Below are 14829 nucleotides of genomic sequence, written 5' to 3'. Positions count from 1 at the left end.
AATTGACTATTTCTGTACCAATTACATAGGTGAAAAAAATATATATCAAAAAATGTGTAGGAATTAAAGTTTGGCAAATTTTCAAAAAGTTAAACAGTTACTATATGACTCAACAATTCTCCTGGGTATAGACCCAAGAGAACTGAAAATGTTTGTTCACACAAAATCTGGTACACAGATATTCTTACCAGCATTCATCATAATAGCCAATAAAAGTGGAAATAACTCAAATTTTTCACCAACTAATGAATGGATAAACAAAATGTGGCATATGTTATAATGCAGTATTATACAGCTATAAAAAGAAATAAAGTACTGATACATACCACAATATGGATGGAACTTGAAACATTAGCATTGGGTTAAAAAACATCTAGGAACAAAGAGCATATCTTAAATGACTCTATTATATATATATATGTCCATCATAAGAGGGGAATGCTGGGGAAGTAGGAACTGAGATGTAGATAATTTATTTAGGGTAATGAAAATATGCTGGAATTAGATAGTGATAATTTCACTATTGAAATATACTGTATTATAAACTTTAAAGTGATAATTTTATGTTATAAATTTTGTCTCATTTTTTTTTAAATGTACGTGCCATGTGGCATTCCTTCTCCACAATGTTTTGGTCTTTCTGCCTCCATTTTACTGAGGAGTATAACCAGTGCCTCATATCTATATCTAGACAAAATAATAGAAGATTGCAGATCTATCCTACTTTCACAGTATCTGCATCTTTAATGACATAACTCTAAATTTCAAAACACTAAAGTCTAGAAGTATCTGATTTGGAGTCAGAGAGTCTTTCTTAGGGAAGGGCACAAGTCTCTCAGAAGCTTGAGTTCCGTTTCCTCTGTAAAGAGGAATGGTAATGCATTCTTTACCAAGTTACAGGAAGGAGCAGATGACACAAGGCATGTTAAGTGCTTTGTGTACCATATGCTGCTAAGGTTAGTATTTATTCTTTTCTTTCTGGTTTAAATTTATCTAATTTCCCTTATATTATGTAGCCTTTCCTTTAAATAAACTTATTATCAAAAGCTGAATATTTGAAATCAACATGCTTAAGTGTCATTCCCAGCCTTGCCATATTTTACTTGTGTGTCCTTGCTCAGGTGATCTAACCTCCCTAAATCTCATGTTTCTTATTTGTATCCAGGGGAAGTTAAAGTCTCTGAGGAGCCAAGGTAGGGTTGGGCACAATGGTGCATGCCTCTGATCCCAGTGACTTGAGGGGCTGAGGAAGTTGGATCGAAAGTTCAAGGCATGCTTGAACAACTCCCTATGTTGTGCCAACATAGGGAGACCCTGTCACAATGTTGAAAAAGAAAAAAAAGGTTGATGATGTAGTTCAGTGGAAGAGTGCCCATGGGTTAATCCCCAGGACCAAATAAATAAATAAGCCAATATAGCGGATGAGTGAGAACATGCCTTCCTATAGTAAGCATTCTGTGATGTGACCACAGTAAGGCCTGTGGTAAAACTCCAGAATCCTCTTCAGACTTACAAATACTTAATTGCCTTACTTGGGTCTCTGTGCAAAACCTAGAACTTCCAAACTCTTAAATCTTCTTTCTAATACTTCTTTTATGCCTGTTCAATAAAGATAATGTGTGCTGTGACCAGAGAAGATCAGTTACTGGTTTTTCTTTTTAAGATAGCATGCTACACACTAAATTAGATTGGATGTGTTGGTGACCAAATTATATGCAAATCTGATTTTACTCCCAAGTTTATCAAATTGAAAATAAATCATATATAAGTGTATATATGTACATGCTTATCTATCAGAAACATACATGCATATACATGTCATCTTATATTTGCCAAGTTGAGGTTTAACTATCAAACATTTGACATAGCTAATAGACTATAATAGCAAAGCACTTGGCCCCATTGGGTGGACAGTCATGGCAAATAGGGCTTTCTTCTCCCCTACCCCCTTTAGAGAGTTTGTTGGTATACTTTCTTGAAACAAAATGAAAGAACTGACTCAAGATTAGATAATTACCAGAAATTAGAGCCTCACATACTAATAAATGTCAAAAAACAAAACCACTGTGATGACTACCCATTTTTTGCCCTCATTGGTTAGTGTCAGTGCCTGTTACTCAATCAGGACAGGAGCCTGCTTGCTTTGAATCTGTAGGCCTCAGTACTATAATTATTTTGTCCTTCTAACTCAGGAATCAATTGATTTTCTTTTTAACCTCAGCTTCTAAGCAGAAGAGATAGGAAAAATGCCCATGTTCCAGAGAATTTCAGACAGTTATATATGGAGTTGTTCTGTTAACTACAATTCACAGCTTGATTCAGGCTTCAGTTTTGTTATTTTCATCAACAGACCTGTGAAGAACCATGTACAATATGTCTAACAGAAATACAGAGAGAACTATCAAGTCTGCTCTCTGTATAAGTGACATCCATTCATCTCTTTACTGATTCCACAGTTTTTACTGATCATTTATGTATCTGGCAACATGCAAATCACTTGGAGTAAAAAAATGTACAAGAAAAGAAAAATCTTTGCCTTGAGAATGTTGCAGAGCATTTAGGAAAAGCAAACATCATAAGGCCTTAGAGAAATATAATGGATATAATAACACTAGGGTTTGGGGGTTTTCTGGTAGCATGGTCGTGTATCTAATTCTGCTGTAGTCAAGAAGGTTCACAGAGGAGGTCGTGATGAATGTGAGTTTCGAAGCTTAAGTAAGTATAAAAAAAAAATTAGGTGAAATTAATAGTCCAGACAGAGAAAGCATGACAGCATGACATACTCTAAATCCTGCAGTTTGTTTGCCCTGGAGAGGGCCAATGACACCTGTGGAGAAATACAAGGAGAAATTGACAAGATACGCAGGGGTTAGGTCATTCCACAGTAAGAAGTTTGGTTTTCACCTGATAGGCAAGAAAGGATATTACAGGATTTAAACAGGAGAGAAGCCTGCTCAGGTTAGAAATAAGGCATTGTAGGAGGCAGAGGAGAGGGAGTCTAAATAGGAGCACTCATTTGAAGATTACTGAAAGAGAATGAGAGCTGGCAAGGGTAAGAATGGCAATCAGAGGATCTTTAGTGCTCAAGGACTTATTAGACTGGGTGGGCATTTAAATGTGCATGGTCTAAGACCATGCTCAGGTGTTCTGATTGGCAGGAAAGCTGAAGATTGAACTTTAGGTCTGTAAAGTTTGAAATACTTGTGAAAAACAAATGGCTGAACAGTTGAAAATGTGGATCTGGCACCTAGTAGGGAAGGGACACAAAGTAAAGAAATGCCTCTTGGGACCTTACTGTATCACTTATAGTAATGGTCACATCAGCTTGGTGTTTCTCAGCAGACTCATAAAAATAGATTGCCTTAAACAGAACCAAAGGTACAGAAAGAAGAGTACGATGCAGCAGTCTTAGATGGGAGGCACATAAGGGAAACCATGCTGCTGAACCAGAAGATGAGAACATTTTAGGAAAAGGGGAGTATTTTTAGGAAATTTTATCACAGAATGATAAATTAAGCCAGAAAAGTGCTCAGAATTGATATATAGAGGACCACCAGCAATCTCAAAGCACCTTAATGGAGTGATGAGGCATGATTTACTTCATGAAATTAGTACCAATGGGTACCCAGGTTTTTAAATTAATTTCCATTCATTTACTTAAGTTTCTTGAATTTTTTTTACTATTCTAATGAGTTCTCTACTTATACAGTACAAATATGGGGAGGAAATCTGATACCCACACTCAGGGAAAGAAGACTGGAGTTCTGGAATTGTTTGCAATAATGATGTAGAAATAGGGCCCTTCAGATGGCTCCGGAAAAGGCCCAGACGCCCCCTATGATTGGCCCAGTCTTCTCTCTTAAATCAGATTCCAGGTCACCTGCTCAAGGCAATGGGCATATGAAGAAGGAGACGGTAAAAAGTAGGGAAGTTTGGGATAGCTGCCCAGGGAAACTGAAGATGCTGTACAAATCAGGGGGTTAAGTTCATTAAAAAGAAATGACTGGGCACAGTGAACTGTGGAGAAAAAAGGGGATCTGTGGCAATGGATCATCCTGACACCTACTTTTGCCACCAAGAGTTTCCTGAAATTTCCAGCATACCAGAGGCAGGTATTTTAAGACCACACTGTTCTTAATGCTCCATCACACTGGGCTTAATGAGACATACTTAAAAAACAAATGGGCTGTTGTCTAGAGGGCTGAATTTCACACTCAGCTTCACAGATTAGAAATTCAAAATGTGTAAATTAATGCAAATCAATTTTTAAAAGATTTTTGAGGAGAAGGTCCACTTGGTTAAGACCGTTGGTACCATGTGAACACATGCACAACTGAGTGAATGAAAATAGGCCACCTTTTCCTCTCCCTTGGACACTGCACTGCTTTTTTTTCTGCTCTTATTTAGTTTAATTGGAAACATTTTAAAGTTTTAGAACCAGTTTTGTTCTAAATATGTGAATGTGGATTTGTCCCCATTTCTAAAAAGAAAAGTCAGAGATTGAAAAGGTAAATTTGGGGCCGGGGTTGTAGCTTAGTGATAGAGCATTTGCCTAGCACATTTGAGGTAGGGGTTCGATCCTCAGCACCACAAAAATAAATAAAGATATTGTGTCCATCTACATCTAAAAATATAATAGAAGAAAAAGAAAAAGGCAAATCTTCTCTCTGTATGACTAGCAAGAAAATAACCTTTGGTTCTCACTGTCTTCATGGTCTGGATTAAGTGTCTGCCAGTCTCCTCTTGGTGTCTTGTGACCTCTGCATTCACTTCTCCCGGCAGCTGCATCCACAGTAGAGCTGAATCTTTGATTGTTGTCCAGTCTCCTCAAGAAGCAGAACATGAATTCTGGGCTCACTTAATTTACACAGATTTTCTCTATTGCAGTGTTCTCTTATTCTGAAGTTTTGCAGGTTATAATTTAAAAGAAGGACCTCTTTTGTGGCTCTTTTGTGTTGTTTCAAGGAATGTGGCCCCTGCAATTGGTGTTTATGAAAGCAAATTATCAAAAAAAAAATTATCCTATTCCATTTTAGCTATTGATTGAATGTTTACAAATGGCAGCTTTTGCCTTTGGCTTTTAAAAATCAGTCTCAAACTAACATAACTTTTGACAATTAGTTTTATACGATTTTCATCTCATTCTAAAACTGACTGATTTAATTACCTCAACCCACCCACTCCCAAGTTATTTTTTCAGAAATAAGCAGAAACAAGCTAATGAACCTACCGTAATGCTTTGTAGAGCTGTTGGGCACAGTTCATCTAGTAGATGCATGGGGGATCCAGCCTGCAGTAGAGGGCTGGATGTTGCTATGCAGGTTCAGTGGAGGCAAGCAGGGTCTTGTCCCTTAGGTCATCACAGTTTGTTTTGCAAACCAGCTGGTAAAAAACATTGTAAGTTCTTTAAAAGAAATGTGTCCAGAGACAAGCAAAGGGCCATACTACATCTGGTTTTGTCTGAAACTCAAGGTATTTTGTATCAATAGGGAGGAATCCCAGTTGATTTAATTCATTCGGCATTTGCTCTTCTAAAGCCTAATCCTTTTGTAAATACCTTTCTAATTTTTTTGAAGAAGTAAAAAATTTTAAAGTAGGGTACAACTGTAATTTCTGCCCTTGTCGTCCGTATATAAGAGTAAATATTTGTGAGATGTTATAGCATTATAATGTCTTCACATTGTTAAAGTTTGTGAATTTAGGGTTACATTCGATGTATTTCTTTTTCTTCCATGTAGACTCTTGGAAATGCATGGTCCCACAGAGATCATATGCTCTGGAGAAAGAAAGCTTGAAATCTAGAATTTAGAACTCCCCACATGTAACACTGTGAAAAGGGCAAATAAGCCTAATATCTGCTTCCTTCCTCACCACACACACAAACACACACACACACACACACACACACACACACACACACTTCATTCTATGCTTAGAATACTCTTATAAGCATCCATTTTGTGCCAATGTGTTTTGAATCCCAGTTTTTATATTTAGAAAACCTTGTATGAATGCATCAGATCACATTCAGCAAAGTTTTAAAGAGCAAATCATGAATGAAAAATAGTTAGCCACTTCTGGAAGTTGTTCTATATTTTTTTAATGCCATTTGTTAAAGCCACAGTTATGATACATGTTCTCTGTAAAAGGTCAATTAGCAGATCCCCAGGATATTTTTGTGTTACCTTCAAATGTCAAGTTGAAATTGGGAACGTTGTTATATTGGGAGAAATTTTGCCATAAAGTAGTACATGGGATGGAAAAAAAGCTGGGTCAAAGATGAGAGAGTGGTAGGAAATTTTGTCTTGCCTTCAGAAGCCTGAGAGCCCAAAGTCCAGTGCCAATTCTCAAGCAGTGGCCTGCTTCCTGGGGTGCCAAGGAAATTGAGCAAATTTTAATGATTATTTCCTGTTCACTGAGAGAACTCTGTGAACTAGCCTTGGCAGAGGTGCAGTATGGAGTAGCAGAAAGGACAGTTTTCCCTGTTTTTTAAACACAGGAAAAATTTGAACCTCCACATAAACTATGGGGGTATGTCCAGGAGAAGCCTTAAAGTATAAAGAAAAGAAAATAATAAGTATGATGAGATATTTGGTCCTGTTGATGGCCAGAGGGAACAAAATTAATCTCTTGTCCAGGGATAACCTTAAACTCCTGTTTTTTAATGCCCTGAGGTGTCGCGACCCCTTGCCCGCAAGGAAGACGCAACTCAGGAATCTTCTTTCAGCAGTTTATTCAGGCCCTTGATATTTCTTCTAATTCCCTTTTTGGATGCCCCTCCCAGCCTTAATAAAGCATCCCAAGCCCCAATGCAAAGCTGCCACGTGGAACTTTCTCACAGGGTGCTGAAAAACCATGCACCAACTCTCACAAACAAGGAGTTGTTTGTTACAGACCACAGTGGAGCCAGCGCCATCCTGCAATGGCGACCATAATCTGCAGAAGCGGCTCACCACACTGAGGAAAGGAGATGAGGACAAGTATGACTTTGTTCCTCTCTGAGCTTAAAGCTGAGAAATGAAACTGGTTAATCAATTCTCACTATGAATTAACATGTAGGGAAGAAAAAGTAATATCTTTTCCTTACCTATATCAAAGGTAGTGATTTATACCTTTAACAAAAATAAGATTAGAATGAGAAAAAGAAGCATAACAAATTCTTTTAACCAAAGTTTTGTGTGACATAGGAAACTTCAGAAATGAAGCCCAAAGACCCACCAAAAAAAAAAAAAATATATATATATATATATATATATATATATATATATATATATATATATATATATATATAGTTGGAGAACAAAAGGGTGTGACTTAATGGTAATAACCTGGGGAGCTCAGCAAGGCCTGTGTGTTCAGATTCTTTTCATCAAGTATAGACTATAACCACTCTGGAAAGAAGGTCCTGTGTCCTACTTTCAGAGAACTTCAGTGTAACTAGGCTTCTGAGGAGATAAGCAGGATAAAGAGTATGACCTCAAAGGTGCTATATTATGGGGTAGTATGGCCTGATTCCCAACAAAGACAGGGCTATGATGTGTAGAAGAATAAGGGATTGAAATTGTGGGTATGTGGGGTATCAGTCTTGGACATGTGGAGAGTTAGCAATTAGAAGCTTCTGCCAACAGTGAATCCAGCCAAGTTTGAATACTGCAGTGTGTTCTGTTTGTTTTTGCAGCACTGGGGATGAGCCCAGGGCATCTTGCATGTGCTAGGCAATTGCTATCCCACTGAGCTACATCCCCAGCCTACATGTAAATGTGTCTTTATTATTATCATTATATCTTCTTGTGTTATTTCTCCACCAGTACAGAATAGCTTGTGTATAGAAAGGAAGAAGAAAGGTGATTGGAAAGAACCAAACATGAAGTTTTGTAGAGTGGCTATAACAGAATAAACTAAATGTCAAACATTAAAGATTTGGTGAGAGTCATTGGAGGGATTTAGCATAAAGTTTTTACAGAAGGAACAAAGCCTTGAATGTAATGAAGGATCAGAGGGAAAGGAGCATTGAAGGTTTATAAGAGGTAGGAGAGCAGAGCAGTTGTTCTCAGAGTAAGGAAGCTTGAAGGAAAGGTGCATACATCTTCCAGATCAATGATTACCAAACTGTTTTAGTTAGCCTTTCATTGCTGTTACCAAAAATATATGACAAAACAATTTAGGGGAGAAAATGTACCTTTTGGCACACAGTTTCAGAGGTTCAGTCAATGGTTGGACAACTCAACAACTCTAGGCCTAAGGTGAGGCATAACATCCTGGCAGAAGAAAATCAGCTCAGGACATGGCAACCAGGAAGAGGGAGAGCTCCACTCATCAAGGACAAATGTAAACCCCAAAGTCATACTCCCAGTGACCTATCTCCTCCACACTGTACCTACGCAGTTACCACACATATATCAGTGGATTAATTTACCAATCAGGTTACAACTCTCATAACTTGATTGTTTTACCTCTGAACATTCTTAAATATTGTCTCACACTTGAGCTTTTAAGAGGCCCCCTCATATCTAAACTATGACACAAACATTTTCTATAATGAGCCAGAGAGTAGTTATTTTCTGCTTTCCAGGCCAATATGGTTTCTGCTACAACTTCTCAACTCTTCCCTTAGATCATGAAGGCAGTCTTAGACATTAATTAAACGGGCATGGTTGTGTTCCAGTTATCTTTGTTTACAAAAACAGGTTGTTGGACTAGATTTTTCTCAAAGATTGTAATTTGCTGATTGCTATCACAGATGATGACAATTTCCAGGATATGGATGAAGATAGGCTGAGGTGAAGACTGTTAGAAACTAAGAGCTTAATGTCCCTTAAGGTTAAAATGTTGGCTGGGTATAGTGGTGCACTCCTGTAATCCCAGCAACTTGGGAGGCTTAGGCAGGAGGATCACAAGTTCAAGACCAGCCTCAGCAATGTGGAGAGGCCCTTAGCAACTTAAGGATAAAGGGCTGGAGATGTAGATCAGTGGTAAAGCCCCTGGGTTCAAATTCCAAGGACAAAAAAAAAGTAGGTAGGTAGGTAGATAGATAGATAGACAGTATATGGATACATACATACATATGAAAAACATCATGACCTAATAAACCTTTGTAGAACACTCCATCCAAGGACAACAGAATAAACATATCCTTCTTAAGTATGCAAGAAATACTCTCCAGGACAGACCATATTACTAAACCATAAGACAAGACTTAGTAGAGGACTAAAATCATTCCAAGTATATTTTTGACTCACATGGAGTGATATTAATAACAGAAGGATTGTGGGGTCGTTCACAAATATGTGAAAACCAACACACTCCTAAATGGCCAACAAGTCAAAGAAGACACAAGAAATTAGAAAAAATACTTTGAGATCAGTGAAAAGAAAAACACAGAATATTAAATACAAGATGCAGCTAAACCAGTGCTTAAAGGGAAGTGTACAGTTTTAAATGCCGACATTGAAAGGAAAGAAAACTCTCAAATCCATGACTTAAACTTCTCCCTAAGGGGAAAGAAAGAGCAAAAAATCACAAGCGTCTGAGAGGGAATCAAATTGCTCAGATAGGGAAACTGGCCTTTGGTAAAAACAGCTTGCCATTGTAACTGGACATTAGGCTGGGAGGGTGGTTCATGTGTTTCCATTGAGAAGATAATGAAGTTGCTTTCTGCTGCCTTTTACTTTCTCGATAAATCTGGACTTGAAGTCATCTGCAGAGTACAGGAAAATGGAGCATTGGAGGTCTGAGGATAGTGAAGGAGAGTTGAGATAATTTTCATGCACGGTGATTAAAATAGTCCTCTGTAGAAAAAAAACTGAGAAAACTACTAAAAGTTTCAAGTTTATTGAGGATGATTTAAGTTTGATGATCATGAATTATAAAATAATTACTGTACTGATTTTGTAAGAGTCATCTTGCTAATTCTCGTCTCTCTCACCTCAGTACTTGGAATGAACCCAGGGCTGCTCTACCACTTGGCTCCATTCCTAGTCCTTTGTTTTTCTTTCTTTACTTTTTTTTTTTTTTTTTTTTTTTTTTTTTTTTTTTTTTTTTTGAGGCAGGGCCTCACTGAGTTGCCCAGATGGCCTCAAATTTGGTGATCCTTCTACTTAAGCCTTCCAAGTCACTGGGATTACAGGCAGATGATTCCACCTCCCCACACATGGGGGGCGGGGGGGAGGGCACTATTGTTCTGCCCTGTAGTGTGATTCCTGTGGGTAAAGGCACAGAAAAGGCAAATGTTTGTATTCGTGTAGGGCTACAGTTTTGTTATATGGGTGGGATGAAATAATAGAAGAGCACAGAAGTTTAGGATATTTAAATGATAGGTCATGGTCAATAAACTGGATAAGAAAAAAAAAAAAAACTACAGAAAAGGAGGAAAACAACAAATGAATATAGAGGGGTCAGTTAACTAGCAGTCACCAGAAAGTCTAAAATCCAAATCAGCTCTGCAAAGATAAGGAACCTTTGTTCTTCCTCAAATCTCTGTGCTAGCACCTGCAATAGGTGATAATTTAATAAACAAGCAGAAAAATGTGAAATTTTAGTCAGATATGGATTAGTGATAACAGGAGGTTATTCATTCTGCATAACATGTGCCTTGATATGTACATACAGTATGTTCCCACTAATAATTAGCCTTATTATGCTTTTTTGAACTTTTATAGGAATTATTTATTTTCACAGAAATATAGAGCCATTTTTCTGCAAATGCATGAGTTGACCTTTTCCAAGTGAATATCCTTTGAGGTCATTGCACAATTAGGGTTGTTAGATTTGACCTATTATGGGAAAAATACACAGACAAAGCACTAGTAGAAATTATCTTCCTTTCTCTCAAAGCCAAAGTCTAAGGACACTGACTTCTGATGCCTTCAGTTGTTTTATTGTGCTTATCACCTATGTAGACAGTTTTATATTTACATTGCTGAATCACCTCTCTAAAGTATATTGACCTTTCAGTAGGTTTTAAAAGGCTTCTCTTTTGCTTTTTGTCTTGGACTAAAGTGTCATTCAAAAATAGAGATGATTGTTTACCAAAGCAAAAGGTTACATAAGACTGCTAAAATGATAATAAATCTAGTTTTTAACCCTTGCCAGTTTTTTTAAATGAATTAATTGAATCAAAGAGTTATTTCAATTTTGAGGATTGAGAAATACTGTCCTTCATATCGCTTTTAGATGACTTGCATGTCTTTCAGATATGTTTTCTTCTCATGCCCCATAGTAAAAGTACTTCCAAAAAGTAGATATTCATTAATTCTGTCCTGTTGATCTTTAATAATAAAATAAGCCATTCTCTGAAATGTGCTTCCCTCTACCTCTTTGCCTGGTAAATTGCTTTTATAATTTACTTCAGATATCACCTCTGAAATTATTCCTAGCTCTTACAGGCAAAATGAATAGGCCTCTGTCCTTTGAGTAGCTTATACCTATTTTCTGTTGTGTGTTCATTATGTATTATACATCTGTTTCTCATTCTTGCCTTTTGTCTATCAAGGAGCAGGGACTTTGGCTTATGCATCTTTAGTGTCTCCAGTGTTTTGCAATGAAGTGTCCTAAAACCGATAGCAAGAAAACTTGTTTTAAAGCTCACTGTAGGCCTAGGTTGAGAAACTCTACCCACTTTAAAATTTCCCTGCAGTTAGGATACCACTGTCAGGTGAGCAATGATTAACTGAATATGGCCTCATGATCCAGCCAGTAGAAGTGATTAACTCATAGAAAGATTAACCTTTTTTCCTGTACCCATTTTTTTAAATTGAGAGTAATACTTAGTCAACACTCTATGTGTTTGTTAAAACTAAAACTGTCAATCAAGATATTAACAGTGGCCATATTTGGGTGATATTTCAGTTTAACTTTTTTCATTAGGTATCCCTTTTGTCTTTGTTTGAGAAAATGTTTGTTTCAGGTCATATTTTGGGGAAAAAAACTAACTATTTCCAGTTTTTTAAATTATAGTACATGTGGAAACATTGATGAGAAAAAATACTTTAGGACAATTTGGAACCAATCAGAGTTGAATCAAGATGAACCAGTCTGTGGTTGAGGAAAGCAAGTTTATTTGCTTCAGGTTAACTGGGACTCTTCTCTATCCATTCTCTGAGATCCAAGCCTCCTCTTTCTCATAGTGGTTTCCAAAGTTGCTCTAGCCAGGATAGGGTAAAACAGAATTGACCAGCCACCTGGCTCAGCACATGTCACTTGTCTTGGCCAAAACCAGTCTCCGAGACCAAATCCTACTGAAAAATAGAATGGAAAATACAGAAAAGCACCTGGAATCTAGTATATGGTAAATACCAGTTGTCTCTGCCAACATGACCATAATTCTTTTTATTTTTTAGTTACTGTAACGAATGTATGTTGGATCCAGACTGCGGTTTCTGCTACAAGATGAACAAATCAGCTGTCATTGACTCTTCTTGTGTGCCCGTTAATAAAGCATCCACAAATGAGGCAGCCTGGGGCAGGTATGTTACTCATTACTAAACAAAAGAATGTCTAATACAATTTTAATATGAGTCTGATTTCTAATATTTCAGGGTGTCTTGCACTGGTTCTTTTTAAGCTGCATGTACTGGTGATGGGTGCAAAGCGTTGCACCTGTGTAGTTCATACTCTAAGAGAAGAAAGCACTCAGGCCCAGACTTCTGGAGGCCTGAAGTCCAGACTCAACTCTGCCTAATAAACCACAGGAATTGGGATCTTTAGTTTAAGGCAGATATTCACAAATATTGCCAAGGCAGTTTTGCCACTGTGTATTATATACCTATGCTGTAAAATTCCAAACTAGAATTTTCTGAACTTAATGGTAATTGTAAGGTCAAAATGAATTAATGCTACTTTACATTCTTTCATGGAACTAATTTTTTCTAGAGTACTTTCCTAGGATTCAATGAAACTAAGCAAAATAAGGATAAAATTTGGAAATCATTGGTGTGCAGCCTGTCTGGTAGCCTGTATCTCTTTCTAACAGAACATATTAGTTTATAGTAGAGACGTAAATGAAATCTTTATATAGAATAAATCCTTCCCACATTTATGAACTAATATTCATATTCTTAGACATAAAATGTGTAAATGTACAAATGATATGGCTTTTAACTCTTCTGTGGTTTAAATTCTCATTAAAAGGAGTAATATGCTCTCATCCTGTCTACCTCATAGTACCTATTATAAAGGCAATTAAATCTTTAAAGTATTTATATCGCCTGTGAACTGTAAAATATAATGTATTAGTATTAATCATTGTGCTGTTACCATTAATCATTGTATTAGGGAATTACTCCAAAGAAGTAAACTTTATGGTAGTTGAGGGAAAGTCCAGACTGCATTTTAAATATGATAATAACAAAGAAAGATGTAAAAGAAATGCAGTTGTTATTTTAAATGAACCTTTAAAAGAACTTTGAGTATATGTAACTAGTTTATAGCTTTAAACCCCTAGCTTTTGGTTTTGTTTTTCCCAGGAGAGAAAGTTACTAGTCTAGAATCATGAACATGTGATGAAGTCTGTTTAGCAATATTAAATGAATATGGTTTCCCATATTTCACAGAATCAATCTGTAAGCTTATTAGAAATTTCTACTAATAAATAGTAAGGAGTACTAAAATTAGATGTATTTCTCACCCTCAGTAGGCTTATAAGTCAGAAGCTTCAAAACTGGAGTTTTATTCTTACGTTTTGCAAATAAATTATATAGCATTTTAGTGGAAATGTATATATTAGTGGTTTTATTTTGTGAAGAATATATTTAGAAAATTATTCTTACATTTTATTTATATTTTTGTATCATTATCCTATGACTACATACACTGTTAGAGAAAGATGAGGCACAGAAAATAAATAAAACTAACATAAGAAAATATTTAAGAATTTCTATGTTTATAGCATATTGTTAGAACAATCTCAAAGTATTTAGAATAAAGAAAAATAAAATCACAAATTTTCCTTACTCTTTCTTCCCTCTGCTGGGAAACAGCCTTTCTCTTAACTTGACCACTGCTGTTGGTTACATCAGTCTTTGCTAAAAAGAGATCAAAAACAGCGGGATGCATTCACTGTGAAAATTCTTAGAACAAGTTTTCCATTTGTAAGACTACTATAAAGTACACCATCAGGTAAAGAAGAGAAAGCTGTACATGTTAAAGATGGCCAAATGAATACCTACATTACAAAACACCCCAGTTTTTGAAAGAGAGTTTGAAATAATATTTAAAAGAAATAAGGGATATGATACACTTTTGTGAAATTATGCTGAAAGCTATATGCTATAATGTGTACACTGTGTATGTATATATGTATATATATAATGTGTTATCAGTAAATTCTGAAAAAAAACTAAAACCTACAAACCTACAGTTCAAGATACATAGTAGTATAGAATGTGGTATGAGAACTTAACATTTAAATTGTGAACTATTAAAAGGAGAAACAATAAAATCAAACTAATAAACAGAGGGAAGACACACACACACATACACACACACACACACACACACACACACACACACAGAACGATGGTTAAGGGATATCATAGAAAATCCAATAGAACTGAATATAAACTTAACTCACTACAATAAAAATACAAACCATTAAAGCACCCCAATAAAGGCAAACATCCTCATACGTATGAGTTGTTTTATTTTATTTTTTTAAAGACAGCTATTCACTATTTACAAGAGATCACAGAAGGGATGGAAAAACAATGAAAACAAATAAGTGCTAAATCAAAAAGAAAAAAAAATAGCAGAAATCAAAGAACTTTAAAAGCTTTATATAAGAATGTAGAGTACTTCATTCTTTTCAAGCAAATCCAGAACACTCATGAAAAT

The 14829-nt window shown here is 36.3% G+C and overlaps 1 protein-coding gene across 1 annotated transcript in view; it reads left to right on the top strand.

The window, feature by feature from the left end:
- The window catches only part of Slc2a13 (solute carrier family 2 member 13), a 335517-nt gene that overhangs the window by 250417 nt on the left and 70271 nt on the right, over positions 1-14829 (top strand). The window contains exon 7 of the mRNA XM_076852769.1: positions 12339-12464. Within this exon, the coding sequence (XP_076708884.1) occupies positions 12339-12464 (126 nt within the window). The remainder of the gene's footprint in view (positions 1-12338; positions 12465-14829) is intronic.

This window comes from Callospermophilus lateralis, chromosome 4 (genome assembly GCF_048772815.1).
Source record: "Callospermophilus lateralis isolate mCalLat2 chromosome 4, mCalLat2.hap1, whole genome shotgun sequence".
In the NCBI taxonomy this organism is placed as follows: domain Eukaryota; kingdom Metazoa; phylum Chordata; class Mammalia; order Rodentia; family Sciuridae; genus Callospermophilus; species Callospermophilus lateralis.
This window is presented reverse-complemented; position numbering and strand designations above follow the sequence as displayed.